General features: G+C 52.9%; 1 protein-coding gene and 1 long non-coding RNA gene across 5 annotated transcripts in view; one reads left to right on the top strand and one right to left on the bottom strand.

The window, feature by feature from the left end:
- Nucleotides 1-781: 781 nt before the first annotated feature.
- On the bottom strand, nucleotides 782-6,396 carry LOC128097880 (uncharacterized). The gene is made up of 2 exons (XR_008214012.1): nucleotides 6,171-6,396; nucleotides 782-1,030 (listed from the first exon to the last, which is right to left on the bottom strand). It is a non-coding gene; the product is annotated as an uncharacterized LOC128097880 (long non-coding RNA).
- Nucleotides 6,397-7,636: 1,240 nt separating this feature from the next.
- Nucleotides 7,637-23,285, top strand: part of Plekhg5 (pleckstrin homology and RhoGEF domain containing G5) — a 40,089-nt gene continuing 24,440 nt past the window's right edge. For 2 of the 4 annotated variants that reach the window (XM_052718698.1, XM_052718700.1), the window contains exons 1-2: nucleotides 21,541-21,648; nucleotides 22,358-22,434. In XM_052718698.1, the coding sequence (XP_052574658.1) occupies nucleotides 21,645-21,648; nucleotides 22,358-22,434 (81 nt within the window). In that variant the 5' untranslated portion in view covers nucleotides 21,541-21,644. Of the gene's footprint in view, nucleotides 7,854-21,540; nucleotides 21,649-22,357; nucleotides 22,435-23,285 lie in introns of those variants that run through there. The other 2 variants (XM_052718701.1, XM_052718699.1) reach the window with 2 other exon arrangements.

The raw sequence follows: 23,285 nt of genomic DNA, 5'->3' as shown, positions 1-23,285 counted from the left end.
CATCGGTGAGTTTGTTTCTTTGTCTACAAAGAAGGGTTGAGGGAGTAGAGAAGCAGGTCTTGGAGAGGTCACCAAAACCCATGCTTGCCAAGACCCTTCCAGAACTGCTCTGCAGGCTGGAAAATGTCTGTAGTCATCTGTGACTTGGTGGATCAAGAGCTTAGAAATCAGGTGGTGTAGCCAGGCGGAGGTGGCACATGCCTTTAACCTCAGCACTTGGAAGGCAGAGGCAGGCAGATCTCTGTGAGTTCGAGTCCAGCCTGGTCTATAGAGCGAGTTCCAGGACAGCCAGGGCTCAGGGCTAGATAAACCCTGTCTTCAAAAAAAAGAAAAAAGAAAAAAAAAGCTTGGAAATCAAAGACCTCTGAACCTAGAATTTTAGCCATGAACTCTGATTTGGAAGGTTGAATAAGAACAATGTCTAATAGCCTGGCTAGAGGCCTTAGTTTGTAAATAGGCTTGCCATGCAAAGTGCGAGAGAACTGACCCCAGAATTGTCCTGTGACCTCCATACATGTCATGTTGCACACAAACACAATAACATTTTAAAAAATGTTGAGGTGCCTAACCCTCCCTACAGACAGTCAAAGTGTGTACATTAGATTAGATTTCCTTTGCTGGGACAGTCTGGGCTGCCAGACTCCTGTACTGCTCAATTGTTCTCTCCTTTTTTGGTGGTGCTGACTAAACCTCGCACACACCCACAGGCAAGTGCTTTATCACGGAGCTCTGCCGCTCTGCCAACTGCTACTTTTTCCTTGCTTCATAATGTTTACACACACACTTTGATTTTCATTTATGGTGTGAGTATAGATGCACTTGTACCACGGCTTACAGGTCAGAAGACAATCTCGGGAGTCCGTTCCCCTGCTCCACCAGGGGTTTCGGGTGAAACCAGGTCATCTCTCCTGCACAGCAAATGCTGACCCACCTCTGTAGCCCCTTGACCTTGAAACCTGTCTTCATGATGGACATACGGGTCACTCTTGTGAATGATGCCTTTGTGGATGCCCCAAGTCTCTTTCTGCACCTGTGAAAGTAATCACAGAGAATGTGACTAGAGAAAGGGACTTGCTGGGTGGATGAGTGCACGATCCTGGGTGCTACTCGCTCTGTATTCAATGTTTGGGACTTTGTCCACTTTCTAGGTCTGGTCACATGAGTGTGTTCCCAACATACGAGCATATGGGGTAGGAGGCTGGGCAGGCTTCCCCTAGGTGATCCCTGGGCGTCTCTCTTCATCCACTCTTGTTACTGACATGCTGTGGTTCTTGGCAGAGGGGCGTGTGGAGCTGCCACAGGATCTGACCTCATGCTTCTAGAACTGAGGTAGAGGGGCACACCATGCATAACTAACCTTCTAGTAGTTTTTCCATGTCCAAAGACCCTTTATACAGGAAGCTTTAAGACAGCCTTGCTAGGCAGTCCATGCTGTTCTAGCACTCACTCTAGCCCATGCTAGACTCAGAACTTGCTTCAGTCCTACTCTTTCTGAGTGCTGTGATGAACAGGTATGACCTGGCTTCCTCAGTTACGGAGGCAGCTTTAGCAGCCTGGACAGTGCAGACAAAGACCCTGTGTAAAGGAGCAGCCCCTAAGCTGTGATATCAGCAAGTGACTGGCTTTCTGAGCAACGTTTTTATTGTCCAGGAGAGTAACAGTGACTGTCACCCAGAGTGTCTGTGGTAAAGGCTTTAGTCCCTGTCTAAGAATTTTAGTAACTCCAGGGTTTAGTTTGTTTCTTTGTTTTTGTTGTTATTGTTTTTGAAACAGGGTCTCATGTACCCTAGACTGGCCTTGAATTCACTATGTACTTAAAGCCAGCCTTGAACTCCTGATCTTCCAGTCACATCTCCCAAGTTGTTAGCCATCTGATGTGGGTGCTGAGAGCAGAACTTAGGTCCTCTGGTGCTCAGCAAGTGCGCTTAACTGCTGAGATATCTCTTCAGTCTCCCCTCCCCCCACCCGCCCCTTTTTTGAGGCGGTGTGGAACCCTGGCTGTCCTGGAACTCAGTATGTAGACCAGGCTGCCCTCAAACTCATGGCGATCCTCCTGCCTCTGCCTCCTGTGTGCTGGCATTAAAGGCTTTGGCCACCACACTCAGAAAAATATTACTGTATTTTAAAAATTATCTACAGGGGCTGGCCAGATAGCTCAGCAGGCAGGGGGGATTGCCACCAGACATGATGGCCTGAGTTTCGTCTCTGAGACCTATGTGATAGGAGATAACTTGCTCTTGAAAGTTGTCTTCTGGCCTGGTACACAGGTATCCTGGCACAGATGTATGTGTACACGCATACATATGCACAATAAGCAAATAAATAAATGTAAAGAGAAATTGTTTTCAGAGCCAGGCATAGTAGCACACACCTTTAATCCTAGCCCGTGAAGACAGAGGCCAGGTCAACCTGATCTACATAGAGTTCTAGGCCAGCCAGGGCTGTTACATAGTGAGACCCTGTCTCAAAAAAAAAAAAAAAACCCAAAACTTCTGTTTTAATTATTTGCAAGATGACCTTCATCTCTTTGTAAGGCTGTGGTTCCCCAGAGCTTTGTCAACCCCATGAGCGCACTGTAAGGAAAGACTCGTAGGCCACAGTAGTTCACATCAGTGGTCCCAGCACTTGGAGTCAGAGGCACAAGGACCACAAACTTAGAACCTACTTAGGCTATGGAGTGAGACCCCACCTAAATAAATAAAATAGCTGGACAAAGTGGTACAGGACTTGGGGGTGGGGGAGTGCCAGAGTAAGTGGATCTCGAGTTCGAGGCCAGCCAGAGCAACAGAGAAATCCTGTCTTGAAAGAAAAAAACAACAGGCCAGGCGGTGGTGGCGCACGCCTTTAATCCCAGCACTCGGGCGGGAGGCAGAGCCAGGCGGATCTCTGTGAGTTCGAGGCCAGCCTGGTCTACAAAGTGAGTTCCAGGAAAGGCGCAAAACTACACAGAGAAAGCCTGTCTCGAAAAACCAGAAAAGAAAAAAAAAAAAAGAAAGCAAAGTCCCACACACCCTCTTCTGGTAGCCTTCACTGGTTCACTGGCACATGACCACTCAGGATAAGAAAGAGTAAAGGCCCTTAGGGGGTCAAGGGACCCTTTTCTGGCCTCCCTCTTCCCCTCCATGATCTCCTTGAGGTTCCTAGTACAGGGACCAACCTGCCTCCACTTGGAAACTGAAAGTCCTATGTGCCAGACTCAGTTTAGGGAGGACTGGAAGAGCCGGTCATCTTAGCTCAGCTGCAAGGTATTTTGCCGTCTCAGGGCCTCTGGCCATGCTGCTCTCAGCCTGCATGGCCAGAGAGGTCCTTCAGCATCCCAGGCCCTGCAGCATCCCCGTCTCCTAGAGAGAGGACAAGGCTGAAATAACGTACAAGTATACCCTTACCCCCTTTCTATTTTTTTTTTTTTTTGAGACAGGGTTTCTCTGTGTAGATTTGGAGCCTGTCCTGAAGCTCACTCTGTAGCCCAGGCTGGCCTCAAACTCACCGAGATCCGCCTGCCTCTGCCTCCCAAGTGCTGGGATTAAAGGCGTGCACCACCACTGCCCAGCTTACTCCCTTTCTCAAAGCTAAATGAGCATGGGAGAGCATCCTACCTGGGAGGCGTTCCTGGACAGACATCCGCGGCAGGAAGACATGGCCTGAGTGAGAGACAGCCTGCTTTGTGCTGGGCATGTCCACCAGGCAGAGACGGTAATTTCCAACCAACAGGGCCAGTGTTCCAACAGTGGGTTAGATGTTTTGAAATTCCAGCTGTCCTGAGAATCCGACCTCTCTTTGTGGTCAGAGACTGGCCTAGAAGCCTTTGTTCCCTGGACAGACAGAGCCTCCAGAGGGCTCAGCCTTTTCAGTCTGTCTGGCCAGGTTTGAAAGTCTGTGTGGCCAGCAGCCGGAATTCACTGGAATGCGGCCATTCTCTTGCTGCCATAGGCTTCTGGAAACCTAGGCTTCTCACCACCCAGCTGAGAAGCTTCGGGCAGTCAGCAGGCTGGACAACTGGGCCAGAGGGCAGCTGCTGGGGCTCAGCTCCCCTAAGAGGAACTGTCAGCTCTGTCCTACCGAGTATCCAGGGTCGCCTTTGGAAGTTAGGGAGTCTGCCACCTCACCTACACAGGTGAGGCAGAGAGAGCCCACTGGACCAGGCCTAGAGGAGTTTGGAAGTCAGTCCCTGTCTAAGGACAGTTAAATGTGAACTCAAGTTCAAGTCAGTGAGAACATCCCTGTCACCTTCTGGGCCCAGCTGGGCATGGGCTCTGCATCCAGAGGAGAAAGAAGCCAGGAGCTGACTCGGGTGGGAGTGGGCCTCCAAGTCCAGAATGAGCATACCCCTAAAGCAGGAAGGACCCTCCCACAGGTCCACAGTGGCTGGTGGGTGGAGCCTGAAGGTCAGGTCCTGAGATCTGAGTGGCCACCTCTGGGCATGTGACCAGGCCCCCAGGTAGGAAAGAACAGGATTTTAGTCAGAAGTGACAAGTTCAGGTTTGCATTCCGTCTGTGCTGTGTTTGTTGACTTGTGTCTATAAATCCTCCATGTCACCCAGACACTGAATGTGAAAGTCAGTCTTGTGAATTAGCTCGATCCCCAGAGCCCCTCTGAGAGGCAATGCTGTAAATCCCCTATACAGGTGAGAAAGCTAAGGCCCAGAGAGGTTGAGCCACCAGTCTAAGATGACACAGCCAACAGGAATTTCAGTCCAGATACCCTGGCTGGTTCTGGAAGAGGAAGGCAAGGGTAAGGCTGGGGTCCGTAGCCCCGCAGGGGAGGCTTGAGCCTGGGCCAGGGCAGGGACTGAACACTGAGACATTCTGGAAGCAGAGTGTAGAATGGCGTGGGCAGCTGGTGTGTGGCCAGCCAGCCCCAGGCTGCACTTGTCCCCAGGCTGGGGTGGGTGGATGGGTGGGTGACAATGGTCAAGCCAGCTATGGGACAATAACTGGGCCTCCCCCTCGTGTGGGAAGCCCTGGGCCCTCCTGGCTCTGAGAAGCCTGTTTTCTGCACTGTCCCCATACTATGGAGGGTCCAGGGACCGCTCCACACCGAGACCCATGGTTAAGTGGTTGTAAAGTCAGAGGATTTTTGAAGCTTGAGGTGTTCTCGAGTCCAAGGCAGGATGCATATCCAGGAAAGAGCCTGACTGGGGTCAGAGCACTGAGAGGTGAGGGGCAGGGTGGGCTGGCTGATTCCAGGACAGACGCCTGAAGGCACATGGAGGAAGAATAAGACTGTAGTATCCACTACATGATCCCAGCCTCCTAGCTGGCCTGGGCAAGTCTTTGTGCCCTCTGAGCCTCAGTTTTCCTTTCCATGAAAATGGGGCAACAGTGATAACAGTTACACAATCTTTAAGCAAAGTGAAAGAACTTCCTAGGCTCTCTGTCTGGGGTCTGACCCAAAGAGGGGCCTAGCAAATGTTAGTGTCTGGCATGTGCCAGTCAGGGAGCCAGAGAAGAGGACATACAGGGTCCCTGGTGTAAGCAGGGATAAAAGAGGGAACAAGTGAGGGGGATCCTGTAGGAATGCATGGAAAAGCGGTCATGAGGGCTGGGGTCAGGCATCCTGCAGTGCCCTCTCCCAGGTCAGGAGCAGCCATCTTACTGCAGTCCCAGGACTAGGACAAGAGCTGTGTGGACAGCACAGGATGGAGGTGGAGGGTGCTCTCTCATCCCCTCTTGGAGTCCACCAGCATCAGCAGGCATATTTGTCCTTAGGCCAAGCCCTTCAGCACAGACAAATCTCACTGCTCTGATCTAGACTTCTCAGGATCGGAGAGGGGGAAACTGAGGCTTGAGGAACTAGTGACCATCCTTGGCACTTGCTGCCTCCGGTCCAACTAACAGTGCATGGTGCCTGTCAGAGGCTGCAGGGGTTGGGGAGGGACTGGGGCCTGGCTAAGGCTGTAGAGATGGGCTAGCTAGAGACCTAGTGGTTACCCACAAATAGGCCGAGGCCTCAGCCATGCATCTGACCTTCAGAATTAATACTGAGGGGAGGGATTTGTGCCGCCCACACCGGCTCTGCCATTTACCCCTCCCACAGGAACCAATGCAGAGCACGCTGCCTACTGCCAGGGAATTGGCCTCTGTCCCACCCAGGCCCTTGCCAGGGGTCATCAGAGAACACTGGTCCCTGGACATGTGCTTCCAGAAGGTGGGGCAGTTCTCCTGTTTACCTGGAGCAGAAGTCTGCCTGGAGGTTATGGGGCCAAGCCCGAGCAGGAGCGCCAGAGGGCTGGGAAGCAGCCAGCAGGTTATGTAACAGCACCCTGATGCAACTTAATTTTGAACAGGCTCTGCGGCAGACCTGAGAGGGGCCACCGCGCACGCGAGCTGGGCGGCTGGCATACAGCTGGCTCTACTCAGCTGTCCTGGCATGCAGATGGGCCTCAGACGCCGGGAGGTGAGGAAAGAAACGTTGGTCACCTAACCCTGAGCATCCCAGGGGACCACAGAGGGTCACAGTGAGCCTTACCCGGTGAGAGAGAGGCATGAAGCCCCATGGTGACAGAGGAAAAAACCCACTCCTGGGGCTGGAAAGATGGCTTGCAGAGGACCTGGGTTTAATTCCCAGCACTCACATGGTTAGTCACAACCATCTGCAACTCCAGTTCCAGGCGGATCTGATACCTTCTTCTGTCTTCCATTGATATCAGTCACTCATACGGTGACCAGACATTCATGCAGGCAAAATACTCAAAATATACATAAATCTTTTTTAAAAAAAATTCCCCACATTGTCATCTCCTCGGGGTCATCACTGTCCCTCTGCCAAAGGCCATGCATGGTCTTCTGAGTGAGGTGTCTCTTCTGCCACCAATGCAGTGGCAGAGGCAGCTCTCTCAACCCATTTTTTTTTAAAGATTTATTTATTTATTATGCATACAATGTTATGTCTGCATGTATTTCTGCAGGCCAGAAGAGGGCACCAGATCTCATTACAGATGGTTGTGAGCCACCATGTGGTTGCTGGGAATTGAACTCAGGACCTCTGGAAGAGCAGTCAGTGTTCCTAACCTCTGAGCCATCTCTCTAGCCCTCAACCCATTTTTAAAAGTGAGTGTGTGTGTGTGTGTGTGTGTGTGTGTGTGTGTGTGTGTGTGTGTGTGTGTGCGTGCGTACTTGGATACCCTGGAACTGGAGTTAGAAGCAGTTGTGAAACGTGGGACATGGGTGCCGGGAAATGAACTCCAGTCCTCTGCAAGAGCAATAATCACTCTTAACTCCTCGCTCCTATGAATCCATTGTGTAGATGTACAATCTGAGACTCCGAGACCCACCAGCTACATGGGGCAGGACTCAGAGCCAAGTCCCACCCAGAGAGATGTGCTTTCAGTGGTCCAGCACTTAGGGTCAGGGTTCATCCAGAATGATGGAAAGGAAGAGGTATGCTAAGTGCTGCCAAGGACCCCTGTGGTCTTATTCACAAAAGGCAGTCCAGAGCCAAGGGGACAGCTGCACCCCTTCCATGGGGGCATTGGTCAGCTCTGGCCACCTGCACCTCTTCCTCTTTTGACCCTTACTCAGCGAGTCCTTGCAGTGCTCTGCTGTCCAGGCCCTCAGAAGGCCCTTCTGCCTGTAAGGAAGCAGCCGTGCTTGGCAGAGGACTCAATCTGTCTCTCAGTCTGAGGCCATTGCCCAGCACTGGAGTCTCCAAACACCCTGTACTTTTGTCTGTCCTGTCTCTGGCTCCTGGGCCAGCAATTTCTCATTGGAACTCAGAAAGATCCAGAAATCTGGACAAGGGGAAAGCCTCTGGGGTCCAAGGCTTCCAGCCCCAGGAGGCCCAAGTGGAGAGTACTAGTTGCTTGGTCTACACTCCACGTGGAAACAGAGGTACCTAGAGCCCTGGATTTGAGGTAAGCCTGGGGCTGAAAGAATGGGTTTCCTTTTCAGGGCCACCTGACTTGCTCTGGTCCCTGCTCTGTACCCTGTGATGACCAAGAGGGCTCTGTGGGTAGGTGAGGTTAGGTGATGAGAACCACCCCTAGCTCAGAACAGTGTGGCCCAACTGTGAGAATACGGTCCTGGAGCTCAGCCAGGGCTCTCCCTCTCCTTAGCACTATGTGGCTCTTGGGTAAGTTACCTACCAGAGACATCAGCGACTCCATCTCTGTCCTGGAAGTGAGGTGGGATTAAAGGAGAAACAGGTGAATGGCGCTCGGCATGGTACTAGACCCTGGGAGTGTCTGTCATTACCTTGGCCCTGGAAAAGGCCCAGGTGTCCAGCAGCTTCTGAGCGTAGCTGTTTCACGGTCAGATTGGCTAAGGCTGTGTACTGGGGGCTATTTCTTTAGGTGTGGGGAGCCAGTCCTGATCCACTAGGGTGCCTCCTGCTCTCCTGTGTGGAGAAGTGAGGCAAGGAAGTGTAATGGGTGTGAACACAGAAAAGGTATTCCAGAGGTACGAGCGCAGAAAATCAGGAGAGCCACTGGCCTTGAGGGCAGTGAGGTTGCATGCATAGGGAGTTAGAACCCAAGGAGCCTGCAGCATGGAAGGCTGCCCTGAGCTTGTGCACCAGCAGTCCAGGAGACCGTGACCTCTCAGGTGGGTACACACCAGCTGGATCAGGGCCCTGTGTTTAGTCTGTAGAGGGGTAGGGAGAAAGTTTCTCCCTATTTGGTGGGCCTGCTCTAGGGCTGGCTACTCTGAAATCAGAGGCAGGTGTGGCTCCTCCCCAGCCCAGCTCTGTTCTGCAGCTCTGGCCTCTACAGGAGTGGGCACTGGACAGTCTCATTCCTGAACGCTTAGACCCACATTGTACTGAACACAAGCCAAGACACCCCCAGCATCCCATAGCTTCGCGTTCAGTCCATGTAGATGCTTGCAATCAAGACTCAGGGGCCTGTGCTTGTCCACTACAGCCCTGTGAGGCCAGAAGTCGGGAAGGCAGGCAGGCAGGCAGGCAGGCATGTGCTTCAAATTATTCCAGCTGCCTGTTGGCACCTTAGCCCTCAGCTGGGGGTGGTAGTCTGCCTGGATGGCCATTTCTACCATTCCCCGGCCCCCTACAGCCTGGGGTGACCCTTCTACCACCCTTAGGAAAGCAGCTAGTCCCCTCTGCCTGTGCCCCTCTGTTGCAAGCATCTGATCTGGTTGGGCTGGCTCTGCCACACCCAGGCCAGAGCTCCCACAGACCTGGCAGGCTGCAGAGGTGCAGCAGGGTCAGACAGAGGATGGCTGGGAGCCCAGTGCAGCGTGCCTTTACCACACTGGAGTCTGAATTTCTTTCTTTCCTTCCCCTTCCTCCTTTTGTAGTGCTCAGGATTAAACCCAAAGCCTCATGCAGGCTAGCACACTAACCACTGAGCTCCAGCCTCAGCCTTTTTTGTTTATTTTTTATTTCTGCATGTGTGTGGGGGTGTCTCACATAGCCTTGAACTTGCTGTGTAGCTGATGATGACCTGATCATCCTGATCCCCGCAAGGCTGGGACTGAAGGTCTGAGCCACTGCACCCAGTTTAGACAGTCATGGAAATCAAGCTTCTGGTATTCTACCCACTAGGCAATCATTCTCTGCCAGCTGAACTGTACATCTAACCTCCTTTTGGTATTTTTTATTTTGAAACTGGGCCTCCCTTAATTGCCCAGGGTGGCCTGAACTTGGGGTCCTCCTCCTCTGTTTCCTGAACAGCTGGAGTTACAGGCCTGTGCCTCCAGGCCCTCCTCAAGTCTGGGTTTTTACTGGCCACCTTCCTTGTTGTCACCTAGCCTCCAGTTGGCTTTCAAGATGGACAGTCCTGTGTTAGAATCCAAGTTCTACTTATTTTAATTTTTTTAAACGTATTTTATGTGTATGGCTCCTTTGTCTGCAAGAATATCTGTGGATGACATAAGTGCCTGTTGCCTACAGAGGCCAGAAAAGGGAGGGTCTCAGATCCCCTGGGACTGGAATGACAGATGGTTGTGAGCAACCACATGGGGCTGAGAATGTAACCCAGGTCCTCTGCAGCAGCAAGATGTCTCCCAGACATCTCTCCAGCCCCACAAGCTTCTGCTTACAGCTCCACTTCTCTTTTGTGGGTGGCATGGAGACAGTGCTCTCCTCTCTTAGGAGAGCCTCTGTGGGGCTGCCTTAAACTCATAGTTGGGTTTTTGTTTTGCTTTACTTTGTTTTGTTTGCTTTTTGAGAAGTCTTAACATTTGCATATTTTTACAAATTTCCTGTGTATGGGTGTTTTGCCCGAAGGTATTATACCCCCGATCTTTTAATTTTTATGTACAAAGAGTGACATGATTTCTTTCTTTCTTTCTTTCTTTTTTTTTTTTGGTTTTTTGAGACAGGGTTTCTCTGTGTAACAGAGTCTTGGCTGTCCTGAAGCTTGCTTTGTAGACCAGGCTGGCCCAGAACTCACAGAGATCCTTCTGCCTCTGCCTCCCGAGTGCTGGGATTAAAGGCGTGCACCACCACCGCCCGGCTGCATGATTTCTTTTACTGGGTAGTTGATCTTGAATGACCCAGTCAAGAAAGGTGACCTATTCGGCTGGAGAGATGGCTGAGGGGTTAAGAGCACCGCTTTCCCAGGAGACCCAGGTTCGATTCCCAGACCTACATGGCAGCTCACACCACTGTAACTCCAGTTCCAGAGATTCAGTGCCCTCTTTTGACCTCTGAGAGCATCAGGCACAAGAGGTGCAGAGACATGTATGCAGGTTAAACACCCAGACACAGAAAACAAAACAAGAAAGATGACTTAATACAACTTAATGAAGCCTATGTCCTTGTCCACTGATGGAGAAATACTTCGGGGAATTTTCAGCCTTTATTTTTGGATAAGGCCTTGGCAGTTTCAGAAGACATGGTGAGGGAGAGATCCCAGGGCTGAATTTTTGGGGGTGACTCCAGCAGATCTACGAGGGACCCATCTTGCCTTCAGACCTCAAATGAGGGAAAGGACTGGTTGGGCTTTTTGCTGTTGTTTTAAGATTATTTTTATGCCAGGCATGGTGGTACACACCTTTAATCCCAGTACTTGGGAGGCAGAGGCAGGTGAATCTCTGTAAATTCGAGGCTAGCCTGGTCTACAAAGCAAGTTCCAGGACAGCCAGGGTAGTAACACAGAGAAATCCTGTCTTACAAAAAAAAAATTATTTCTATTAATTTTAATCATGTGCATATCTGCATGCTCGTGCGTATGTTTCAGTGCAGGTGCATACGAAGACCAGAGGTGTGAGATCCCCTAGAGCTGGAATTACAGACACTTGTGAACTGCCTGACATGGGTGCTGGGATTCAAACTCAGGTCCTCTGAAAGAGCAGCAAGAGCTCTTAACTGCTGAGCCATCTGTCCAGCTTCAGATTTTTGTTGTTGGTAGTCTTTTGAGACAGGGTCTTGCCATACAGCCCAGCTGGCATGGGGCTCTGGGTTCTCCTGCCTCCCGACTTCTGTGATTTCAGACTTGAGTCTCCATGCCCAGCTTTGTTGTTGCTGAGACAAGGCCTGGCCTTGAACTCTCTGTCTTCCAACCTATACTGCTGGTTCTTCATTCCTCCAGTGGTTCTTGTCACACACACACACACACACACACACACACACACACACCGCCCCTGTGTGAGATGGAAGCCAGGCCACACACATGCCGCCAGGCCCTGCCCCTCCTCCCATGGCTCTGTTCCCCTAGCCCCACTTTCCCTTGTCCCTTTTCAGGTCTGTCCTGTGGCCTATGCTACAGGAACAGTGAGGCTCCCTGATGATGCTGGGGGTCCTTGGTCCAGGCTCAACCACCCAGGGCTCCTCCACTGCTGTGGGTCACAGGCTGAGGAAGAAGATGATGATTGGGCAGCCTGGTGGAGAGTGGAGAGAAACTCAGAAAGAGCCCAGCCAGCATTGCTGGCCTAGATGAGGGCTTGTGCCCTCTGACTCCCTGGAAACCCTTAGCCCAACAGAGGTGGGAGATCCATCTGAACTTCCGGGAGAGAGCCTGGAGCATGTTCTCAGGGTACCACGGGCATTCCCACAGGTGCCTTCATCCCGCATTGAGAATCTGTGAGCTAGCTGGGGCTGTTCCGGGTCATAGGTCATGATGGAGACCTGGAATTGCTCCTGGGGCAGCACATTTTTCTCCTCTGAAAACTTATCTTAGCAAAGAGACAGGAAACAATTGCACTTTTTTCCAGGCCTCTGCATCCCCAGACGGACAGCCCATCTCCTTGGCGGGGGCTCTGAGGGGGCTGGGAAGGCAAAATGTGTAAAATGTCTGTAGGAGGGGAAGAAAGGCGCTTTGTGTAGGGCAGGGGCCCTGGCCATTGGTCAGATGTAAGGTCCCCAGCCACTCCCAGAATGCTCCTTTCCCTCTCTGGGGAGGGCCATGATTGCCAGCCCAAAGCCGGCCCCACTGGTCTCTGCAGCCCCTCTACACCCTGGCACCACTGTGTCCTGGCCTCAGGGACTGAGGTCCCTGGAGCCACCCAGCCTCTGAAGGTGTGGGCCAGGTAGGGGGCACCCCAGGTCTCAACATGTTTCTTTACTGGAGGAAGCGGGGTACCTATGAGTTGGAGACCCTGCCTGGTGACCTGGCCCAGCTGGAGCTGGGGGCTGTGGAGCGCTTCTCCTGGAGCTCGACTCTGGACATCATCGAGGACTTGGGGGGTATGTGCAGCCATTTCCCCAGAGGACTTGAAGGCAGTGTGGGCACCTGGTCCTGCTGGCCAAAGCCTGCAGCCTGCTTCCCATGCATGTTGCTGAAGACCACTTGCTTGTGGCGGTGTGGGGTCCCTAGCCCCTCTGGAGAGGTACTGCAGGGGGATGGGACGGGCTCACACATGGTGGTCAAAGGGTAGTGAGCCCATCAAGGTGCTCCCATCCCTTCAGGTGGCCAGCTGGGCATGCTTGCCCCTCACTAATCTTAGAGCCTCAGCTGAAGGCCAGTGGCAGCAGCACCCACCTGTCCTATTCAGGCTGAGTTTCTGGCTCTGCCCTCTCCAAGATGAGGCACGGGCCTGAGCTCCATCCTCACGCTCTGGCCTCTCCAGGCCTCAAGCAGAGAGATGGGGAGTCTCACCAGGGACAGAAATTCTCCAGCTTGGCTGGAGTCCTTTTCTGAGCCTGTCCTGTGGCCAGAGGGCTGGAGAGTGCTGTTTAAGCCTTGGGTCTGCTATGAGAAGTTGGAGGAGCCCTTGGAGCACATGGGGAGATGAGAAGAAGGAAGAATGGGTGCTTTGGAGCTTGAGAAGTGTGGTGGACAGTCCCCCAACTGTGGTGCTCTTGAGACTTGGGTAGCTGCTGCAGGGAGACGGACTTCTTGCCCACTTTGGCCCCAAAGTTCTGGGCTCCATTGGAAGTGTGTACAAGTGTGTTGAGGAGGAGGAGGAGGAGGAGGCCTTGAACACGATTCCGCGAGGAGCGTGGAAAAGTGACAGAGGAGAAAGGGAGCTGGTGGAGAGAGGGGACAGATGTGTGGCCCCTTCCCTCAGCCAGAGAAATCTGCAGGCAGAGGGTGGGATGGACCCAGCTGCAGGAGGCCCATCTGCCTCACTCCACTTCCTGTCAGGTTCCTGCTGCTCGAGGAGGTTCTACATGTTCCCCAGTCTCAGCTACAAGCCAGGGAGACTCCGCAGGGGTGGACTGAGCTCCGCAGCACGAAGGTGACAGTTACAATGTGCAGAGCCCTGTTCTCTCCAGGGTTCTCCTGTCTAAGGTGTCATATTGCCTCTGGGGTTCCATAATGACCAGCTGCCTCCTGCTTTGGGGTCCTTTGGTTACACAGACCCCTAGCTTAACATTCACTGGGTGGGCTTTAAGCCCTAGTCCTGAATCTTCATGCCTACTCTCTGGGGCAGGGCTATTCTTTTGTGGCCTTTATTCTGGTGAGGCTCTGTGAGGTCATGCGTGGCAGCACTCAGACATACCCTGAGCCCAAGCCCGGAGCTAAGGCCCTCCCACCCACTTGCTCCCAGGTCCAGCTCTCTGCAGGATGGGCAGAAGTCCTGGTGAGGCACTAATAGCACGTGAGCGGATCCCAGGAGGAGCTGAGGCAGCTGGGTGGGGGAGCCAGGGCACACAGCTGTCTGTGTGGGCTCAGCCCTTTGCTGCCAGCCGGGCCCTGGCCTGGACCCATGTGGGTGGAGGGTGGGGCCCCTGCATGGGGCATGACTGTCCAGAATCAGAACCCTTTCTGCAGTCTGTCTTTCTGTTCCTCTTTCGGTTCCTCCATGGAGCCTTAGGAGGAAGCCTGCAGCCAGCAGATGGACGGATGCGCAGGGACCATGGCAGCCACCGGCAGAGGAAGTGGCCCACTGGCCACAAGCTTCTGTGCTGGAATGCTGTGGACAGTTTCTTGGCCACAGGAAGGAATTCTAGATGTGTCTTCCCACCTTTGACTAAGTCTGAGGAGTGTGTTGGGGGGCAGGGTGATGTTTAGACTTCCTAGCACCATAGATGATGCCAGCAATGAATCTGGGCTATAGGCAGGAGCTGCATTAGGACCCATGGCTTATGCTTATTCCTCCACGGAATCCCCATTTAACTAACACACATTCCAGATTCCCATAGAACAGTGGTTCTCAACCTGTGGGTTGTGACCCCTCTGAGGGGGTCAAATGACCCTTTCATAGGGGTCATATATCAGATATTCTGCATATTAGATATTTACATTATGATAACAGTAGCAAAGTTATAGTTATGAAATAGCAACAAAATAATTTTATGGTTGGGGGGGTCACCACAACATGAGGAACTATATTAAAGGGTCACAGCATTAGGAAGGTCAAGAACCACTGTCATAGCACTTTGGGAAGGGGGCTCAAACCTTTTCTTTCTTTTTTCTAACAGGGTTTCATGTCGGGCGATTGGCTTCTGGCTTAGGGTTTCTGTTGCTGTGATAAACACCATGGTCAAAAGCAACTTGGGGAAGAAAGGGTTTATTTGACTTACAGTGCATCCTCAGGGAAGCCGAGGCAGGAACCTGGAGGCAGGAACTGAAGTGGAGGCCATGGGGCAATGCTTCTGGCTTCCTCTCCCTAGCTTGCTAACTTTCTTACATACCCTAGGACCACCTGTCCAGGGGCAGCACCGCCCACAGTGGGCTGGGCCCTCCCATATCAACCATTAATTAAGGCAACACCCTACAGATCAGTCTGATGGAGGCAGTTCCTCAACTAAGATGCCCTCTTTCCAGATACATCTAAGTCTGTGTCAACTTGATAAAAAACCAACCAGCACAGCCCCAAACTCATGTAGCTGAGGATGACGTTGACGTCCTCCCTCTGCCTTTAGACTTCTGGGAGAGGCATACACTGCCACATCTCTCATGTGATGCTGGGGATCGAACCCGGGACTTCCTGCACGCTGGGTGAGCGCCCTGTCAACTGAGCTCATCCCAGCCCTGGTCCATTTCTTCCTTTGGCTTTATGGGGTGTTCTGACTGGGGTCTCCCAGAGGGAGTGGCAGATACCAGGACCAGTAGTTGCTGGCCCGGGGCACAGCCCTCTGGCTTCCAGCCTGTTTTGAGACAAATTTTGCCTTCTCCAGCCACTTCAGTGTGTATGTGTGGGGGTTGGGAGTACTGCATCCCATCAAAGACTGGGACAGTTGCTAAAGCCCAGACAGGCTGGGCTAGTGTGGGAGGGGCATTCAAGGCCACAGCTGTTTCCTGGGAGGGGCAGCCTTTTGGTGGTCCAGCCTGGGGCAGGGAGGCTCATCTGTGTGCCTGGATGAGGGCCCTGCTGGAGAATTTGAGAACAGGTGCATTTGTGTCAGCCTGAGGTGCATTTGTGTCAGCCTGAGGTGCATTTGTGTTAGTCTGAGGCTCACAGGGAAAGAAAAAAGATGTTCACTTAATGCTGGACGGATTGTTTATTTTTGTTTAACAGCTAATGTGCCAGGCACTATGGTGACCCTGTAGGTTGATGGTTAGGGACATAGGCCTGGAGTTCTATAGACATGTACTGACTGCCTTTGTAACCTTGGGGAAGTTTGTTTGTCTGGAGTGACTCAGTTTCCTCATATATAAACAGACACAATGGTCATATTCCTCTCTCAAGTGTTTAAAAACAATTCTACCCAGTAGAACTTTTGTAGACCATGCTAGCCTTGAATTTGGAGACTGCCCACCTCCGTCTCCCAAGTGCTGAGGTTAAAGGCATGCTCCACCATGCCTGACTTCATTTTATTTTCTTAATGTTTTTGAATGGTTATTACTGGTTATTTTATTTTTTTTTTTTTTTTTTTTTTTTTTTTTTTTTTTTTTTTAAGTTTTATTTATTTATTATGTATACAGTATTCTGCCTGCACATATGTCTGCAGGCCAGAAGAGGGCACCAGATCTCATTACAGATGGTTGTGAGCCACCATGTGGTTGCTGGGAGTTGAACTCAGGACCTCTGGAAGAGCAGTCAGTGCTCTTAACCTCTGAGCCATCTCTCCAGCCCTGGTTATTTTATTTTTATTTTCAACTTAATTTTTTAAATTATTTTTTATTTTATGTATCTGGGTGATTGGCCTTCCTGTGTATGTCTGTGTGCTACTTGTATGGTTGGTATCTGCAGAAGAGGGCGCCAGAGTCCCTGGAACTGGAGCTACAGAGCCGGTTGGAAGTCACCATGTGGGTGCTAGGAATGGACCCAGGTCCTCTGGATAGCAGCCAGTGCTCTCAGCCACTGAGCCAGCTCGCTCTCTCCATCCCCTTCCTTAACTTCTTATGTGTATGTATATGCACATGACTGTGTGTGTATATGCATATGAAGGGGAGGAGTCAGAGGTTGATGTAGGGTATCTTCTTCAGTCAGTATTATTATTATTATTATTTGATACAAGAGCACTCTACTATGTAGATCTGACTGTTCTGGAACTTCCTACATAGGCCCGGCTGGCCTCAAACTCTCAGAGTCGTCCTGCCTCGGTATCCTGAGTGCTGGGATGAAAGGTCTGTGCCTGACTCATACTACTTTTTTGAGACAGGGTCTCTCACTGAACTTGGAACTCACTGGTTATGCTAGACTGTCTGGCCTGCAAACTGCAGGGATCCAGTGGCCTCCACCTTCCCAGTGCTGGGGTTGCAGATGTGGGCTGGCTTTTCACATGGGTGCTGGGGATCCGAACTCAGATCCTCACGCTTGTACTGCAGACACGCTGCAGCCTGAGCCCTCTCCACAGATCTTTAACTGGCTTGGTTTTCTGTTTTTTTGAGACAGGGTTTCTCTGTCATTTTGAGAATACATTCTCTGTATTTTTGGCTGTCCTGGAACTCACTCTGTAGACCAGGCTGGCCTTGAACTTACAGAGATCTGCCTGCTTCTGCCTTCCAAGTGCTGGGATTAAAGGCGTGCGCCACCATTACCTGGCTTTTTTTTTTTTAAGACAGGATTTCTCTGTGTAGACTTTGGCTGTTCTGGAACTTGCTCTGTAGACCAGGCTGGCCTTGAACTCACAGAGATCCACCTGTCTCTGCCTCCTGAGTGCCATGATTAAAGGCATGTGCTACAACTGCCCCGCTAACTTTTTTTTTTTTCCTAGAAAGATATTGTTTTACCTAGGCATAGTGGAGTTTCAGAATAGCTGGAGCTAGACAGAAAGAGACCCCATCTCGAAAAACCAAAGCCAAACCTAAGCAAACAAAACATTATTGAAATACTTTACCTTCTTCCTCCAACCCCACCCTAAGTCTTCAAGATCTGGGTTATGGGACTGGAGAGGTGTATCATGGTAAAGAGTACTTGCTGCTCTTGCAGAGAATCTGAGTTCAGTTCCCAGTACCCAAGCTGGCAGGCTCACACCCTCTTCTGGCCTCCTCAGTACCTGCACATGTGTGCATAAACATACACAAACATATACATACATACAAAATAAACTATTTCTGAAGAGATCTGGTTTGGGTTTCATATACACAGCACACCTGAGTGTTGAACTGCCTCCCTTTGAGGGCTCCCTCACTGTAGGGACCAGTGGCTGCCATCTGGGGCTAGCAGATGCCACATAGGTTTGATATGTGAGAGCTCTTCTGGAAGCTATCTGGAGAGGCTAGGGAAGAAATAATAGGTTGCTTCAAAGGCACAGCCCAGGACGGGGGGTCAAGCAGGGAGGTCCACCTGGGTCTAGATGTGTTGCAACAGGGCAGAAAACAGCATTCCTGAGCCAAGAAGAAATGGCAGGACGTTGGTGGCCAGTGCTGGAGAGGGAACACTGCAAAGGACCCGAATGGCCCAGGGAGGGGCTGGAGTGAACCATAGGGTGGAACAAGGATGCTGGATGGTGGCAGTTTGAGCCGATCTGAGACAGACACAGCATGAGAACTGGAACCTTCTGGAATATGGATCTAGAGCTGCCTGGCTTCTCTGGTTTGTCAAGAGGAGCCAACAATTTGGATTTTTATGTAAAATCTACTGACTTTTCAGACTTGGCAACCAACTGAGATTCTTTTGAAACACCATGCTCAGCCAAACAAAACACGTCTGCCCGCCCGGCTTCTGCCTGGATCTGGTATAGAACGTGCTTGGGGGTGGGGTGGGGGAGCCAAAGCTGTGCGTCCTGTGACTAACGCAGGGGGTGAGGTGCAAGTGGGCTTATTTCCTGGCTGAGGGACCCTGGCTTTCCTGAGGCTAGGAGGAGGCTAGCAGGAGCCAGAGGAGCAGAAGGCAAACTGGGTATTTCAGACTCGGGGAGACAATCTCTAGCATGGGGGTGGGGTTTGGGGGATAGAGGAAGGGCAAACTCAGAGCTCCAGGTCTGCCCGGGGCCAGGCTAAGGTACAGGGGCAGACAAGGCAGAGAGGGAAGGGACCCTGGGTAAGCCAAGGGCAGGTAGTAGAGGCAGGCCCAAGCCACCTCCTCCTGTCTTCACTGCCCCAGGCTCTTCCCACTGACTAGTTTCTTCTGAAAGTCCCCTTCTTGCTTCCCAACAATCTCGAGGCTTCCTGTCTCTCAGACTGACTCTCCATGCCCTCAGGACCCAATTCAGACACTCGGGAGAGCAAATCTGGCTGAGCTTGGCTAGGTAGCATCTCTGTCCAATCAGCATGTCCAGGAGATAGCGGCACAGAAGGATGTGCCCCCTCGTGCAGCCCTCCAGGCCCACCCATTCTGCCTGGGTTGCAGGGATGAGAGATCTCCTGGAAGGGAGGTCATGCTTGCCCTGGGGCAGGGTTGGGGGCGGATTGTCTGCTCTGCCTGCTCCCTCAGCCCAAGCACCGTTCTGGGCGCTGAGACATGCCAAAGTCCTTCTCTCAGGAGATTCCATGCTTTGAACTGGAGCCCAGAGGGCAAAGGCCAGGAGATCATAGCACCCAGAAGCTTGGGGGGGAAAGCACTCCAGAGACGCATCTAGAAGTACTTCCTCAGGCTGTGGCCACCGCAGGCCATCTGGGCTCATGGTGGCTTGTCCTGGAACAGGTGTAGCAGAACCTAAAGGACTCTAAGGCATATGGTTTCTGGTGGCAGAGGAATAGCCTCAAGTATGCCGAGTAAGGAGCCAGATAAGCAGGATATGGAGGTGCACATCTGTAATCCTAGCACCTAGGATGGGGAGGCAGGATAACCAGAAATTCAAGGTTATCTCCAGCCATTTCATGAGTTCAAGGCTGGGCTGTATGAAACCCCAGGGAGAGAGAAAGGTGGAGAGAATGAATTAGGAGTCAGAACTCTGAGGTCTTGGGGCCAAAGGGTGCTAGAACCTGACCGAGATTCCCAGAGACTGAGATCTTCCGGGAGCAAACTCCTTGGGTGGGGTGCATGGGAAACCCCCACAAGGCTGCTGCAGTTGTGGTGGGCCAGAGTCCTGACATCCATTCACTTGAGTCAGCTACCTCCTGGAAGGCAGGGCTGCTGGGGCCAGCAGGATTGGTGACCCAGAGGGTCTTCTAAAGGCCGGTCCCACCTATGCGTCAGGACAAGCAGCCTGGTCTTCCTGACGGCTACAGAGGCAGATATTCTGAGAAGGTCAGCGCTGCGGCGAGTGTGGCTGGACCAGAGAATGTGAGACAGGAGGCCTCATGTGCAGGAATGGTCTCAATGTCTCACTGGAGAACAGCTGCCCAACAGAGAAGATTGAGATATCCTGCACTACAGCTCTTTGCCCTGGAGCCCTCTCCTTACTACATTGGGGTTTTGTTGCTCTCCAGAAGTCCCCCTCCTGCCAGGCCCACTGTGAGCTCCCCAAGGCTTATCAGGGTCATCACTGGGTCCCTTATACCCAGCCCAGGGCCTGACACATATTTGCTGAATGGACAGTGCAGGAAACTCAAGACCCTTCATTCAGCTAACAGAGACTGGGTTCTCAGAGACAGGGTCCATATCAAGCACCCTGCTCTCCAACTTTGAAGGGTTCTTCCCCTGTCCAAGCTCATTCTTTTATGCCTAGGTCTCGGCAGCACACAGCCTGCAGGCACAGTGGATGAGGTCTGCAGGCAGACGCCAGAACGTTGAGTCCTTAGTGGAGTCAGGCTTTTTAAAAAATATTTTTATTTTGTGTCTGTCTGCGTGTATATGCAGCATGTGTATGCCTTGTGTCGTAAGAGGTCAAAAGAGGCCACCACATTCCCTGGAACTGGAGTTCTAGATGGTTGGGATCCCTGCCATGTGAGTGCTAGGTACTGAACCTGGGTCTTCCGCAAGAGCAGTCAGTGATCTTAACCACTGAGCCACCTCTCCAGCCCCAAATATTAATTTTATTTACTGTATGTGTGTGCAGCATGGGCTCTTAGACATACCAAAACATGCATGCAGAGAACCAGAGGACAGCGGGATTTCTCCTTCCACCTTGGGTTTGGGGTCAGGATGCCGGACTTGGGCAGCCAAAGCCTTTATCCTGAGCCATCTTATGGGCCTCTTACACAAGGGTTTAAAAGGCTGTCTGGTGTAGGAGTGTGGGGGCACTCCCCACACTTAAATCCCAGCACTTCCGAGGTAGAGGTAGGTGGATCTCTGTGAGTTTGAGCTTAGCCAGGACTACACAGTGAGTCCCTGACTCAAAAACAACAAAACAAACCAACAACAATAAAAAGCTGTCCACCTAGTAATAATCCCACTTCCATAAATGATTAGGGGAAACTTCCCAACGTGTATTAGCCAGGGCAGTGGTGCTCCTGAGGAAACCCAGCGCGTGGGGCCTGCCGGGCTGGGGGTCTCCCAGTGCTGGGCTGCCTGGCCTGGATGCTGGTAATTTTGCGAAAGTTAAGTTTTGTGCATTTGCTAAGCTAAAACCACAGCAGCAGCCATTCAAGGAGGTCACCCGCCTCTGGTCCGCCCACCTCCACCGCGTCCTTAAACCCTGGAACTGCAGCGGGTGGCAGCCATACCGAATGAGTGGGGGCGCGGCATGGAGCAGAGGGGGTGCGTGCGTGTCGCCGACCCGCGTGTCTGGGTGCAGGGGGCGCCTTCTCCTTGGAGGCACTTCCGGCCTGAGCAGCAGCCGCCGCAGTGCGGGCCACGGTGCAGGAGGCTGAGAGCAATCGGGGCACACTACCCGCGCGTGGCCATCCCTGGAGGGGCCGGAGGGGCGGGGAGCTGGGCAGGGTGGGACCCCACCTGGGACACACCCCGTCTCACGGGGAGGCGCCGTCGGGGGCCGCCGGCTCCCCGCCCCCCGCGGGCCGCCCCGCGCTCCGCCCACCGCCCACCTGCCCCGCCCCGCCTCGCGCGCCTGGCGGCCGCGGCGCTCGCTTCTCCTCTCCCGCACTCGGTTCTCGGCTCCCGCGCTCCGCTCCTGGCGGCTCGGCGCCATGGGTGAGTGCGACCCGGAGGACGTCTGCTCCCGCCCTGCAGGCCGGCTGGCCGTCCGGGTGGCTCGGAGGGCGCCGCGCGGGGTGGGGGCCGGGCCTGCCCCGGGGAGGGCCTTGCTGGAGCCGGGTGGACGCCGGCCTCTGCGCCCGGGGTTGGCTGCAGCTGCCCTGCCCTCGCCCCTGCCCCCTCGCTGCGGCGCCCAAGCCTCTGGGAAGAAAGGGCTTGGAGGGGGCCAAACTCACGGTCAGAGATGGACAGCAGGGAACAGAGGTCGCCCCAGGCCCCGGGAAGGGAATGTCTAGCTTTAAAGGGTCTGAGTTGGAGAACAGGGCTAGGAAGGGCATCCTGGACCCTTGGAGTCCCCCTCCTCCCACCCAGCGGCCCTGCCTCGGATTGCTTAGAAAGTCTGGGGCCCCAGGAGGTTACTAAGCTACCCCCTCCCAGTAGTGGGACTGAGGAGGGAGTAGCTGATTTCCAAAGACTACCCCCTGGAATCTGGACAATTTCCCCGGGGAACTGCACAGAGAAGGGCTTTGCAAACAGATTCCCTTGCAGATAAGTTGGCATTTAAAAGAGAAAAGGACACTGACTTCCTTTGAAGGCAGGATTGAACAGTCCGCCCTACCAGTCTCCTGGCCTGGAGGCCACAAGGGCCCAGGGGAGTGTGGGTGCCCCCTCCCCCCATGAACTGATGCCCTCTGCTTCTCCACAGAAGACCAGAGCCCAGCAGAGGAGAAGGGACTGCGCTGCCAGAACCCAGCCTGCATGGACAAGGGCCGGGCTGCCAAGGTAGGGGACTGGGCAGCATAGAGGACAAGTTCTCACCACCTGGGTCATCATGGAGTCCTTGCCAGGGCATAGCGATTTGGGGTGGCTGGTTTAGGAGGCAAGAGGGTGTTCATGGCTCAGGAACAGTGGAGAGGGGGGACTTCTATCAAAACGAGGAACAGCCCTATGGGGTACTTGCCACTGCCTGAGAAGATGGGAGCCACAGCTCCATGTCACGGATGAGGAAGCAATGGCTTCGGAAGGGAAGTGGTTCCCATGGTTTGGTCAGCACCTGGCCACTCTTCAGACCTGGGCATCGTTCTGGGATACTGTGCGGCTTGATCACAGCTCTGGCTGTAGAGTTAACAGAGGGAAGGAGAAAGGGGCAGCTGGCCTGAGATTTGAGAGGAATTGGGATAGAAGGGAGACATGGAGAGAGCTAGCAAGGATATCTCTGGGGGACTTCTGCCTGTGACGCACTGGGCTCTGTGCCACACGTTTTCTGTGCCTTACCCATGGCTGTGGCAGCTCAGCAGGGAAGGTATTGTCACCCGGCTTTCTAGATGAAGATACTGAGGTTCAGAGAGGTCGTGTGACTTGGACAAGGCCCCACAGTTCATAAGAGGCAGCTCCCTCCCCGCACACATTTGTGTGACAATAGACGTGGAGTGCTGTTTCAGCTTGCTCCTCCCTTCTGGGTTAGGTCCTGACCTCATTCCCACCTATAGGTTAGGGAGGGAAGTAGGCTCAGAGAGGTGAAGGGGTTGGCCTGTGGACACATGGCTGGCAAGTGGTAGACCGGGGATCTGAACCTAGGAGTCAGGTGTGTAAAGCCAGAGCCCACATTCCTAACTGCCTCGCAGCTTGGCCCT

This window comes from Peromyscus californicus, unplaced genomic scaffold (genome assembly GCF_007827085.1).
Source record: "Peromyscus californicus insignis strain IS unplaced genomic scaffold, ASM782708v3 Scaffold_5__1_contigs__length_169319896, whole genome shotgun sequence".
Classification (NCBI taxonomy): domain Eukaryota; kingdom Metazoa; phylum Chordata; class Mammalia; order Rodentia; family Cricetidae; genus Peromyscus; species Peromyscus californicus.
Note: the sequence above shows the minus strand (reverse complement) of the source record. Positions and strands in the feature narration are given on the sequence as shown.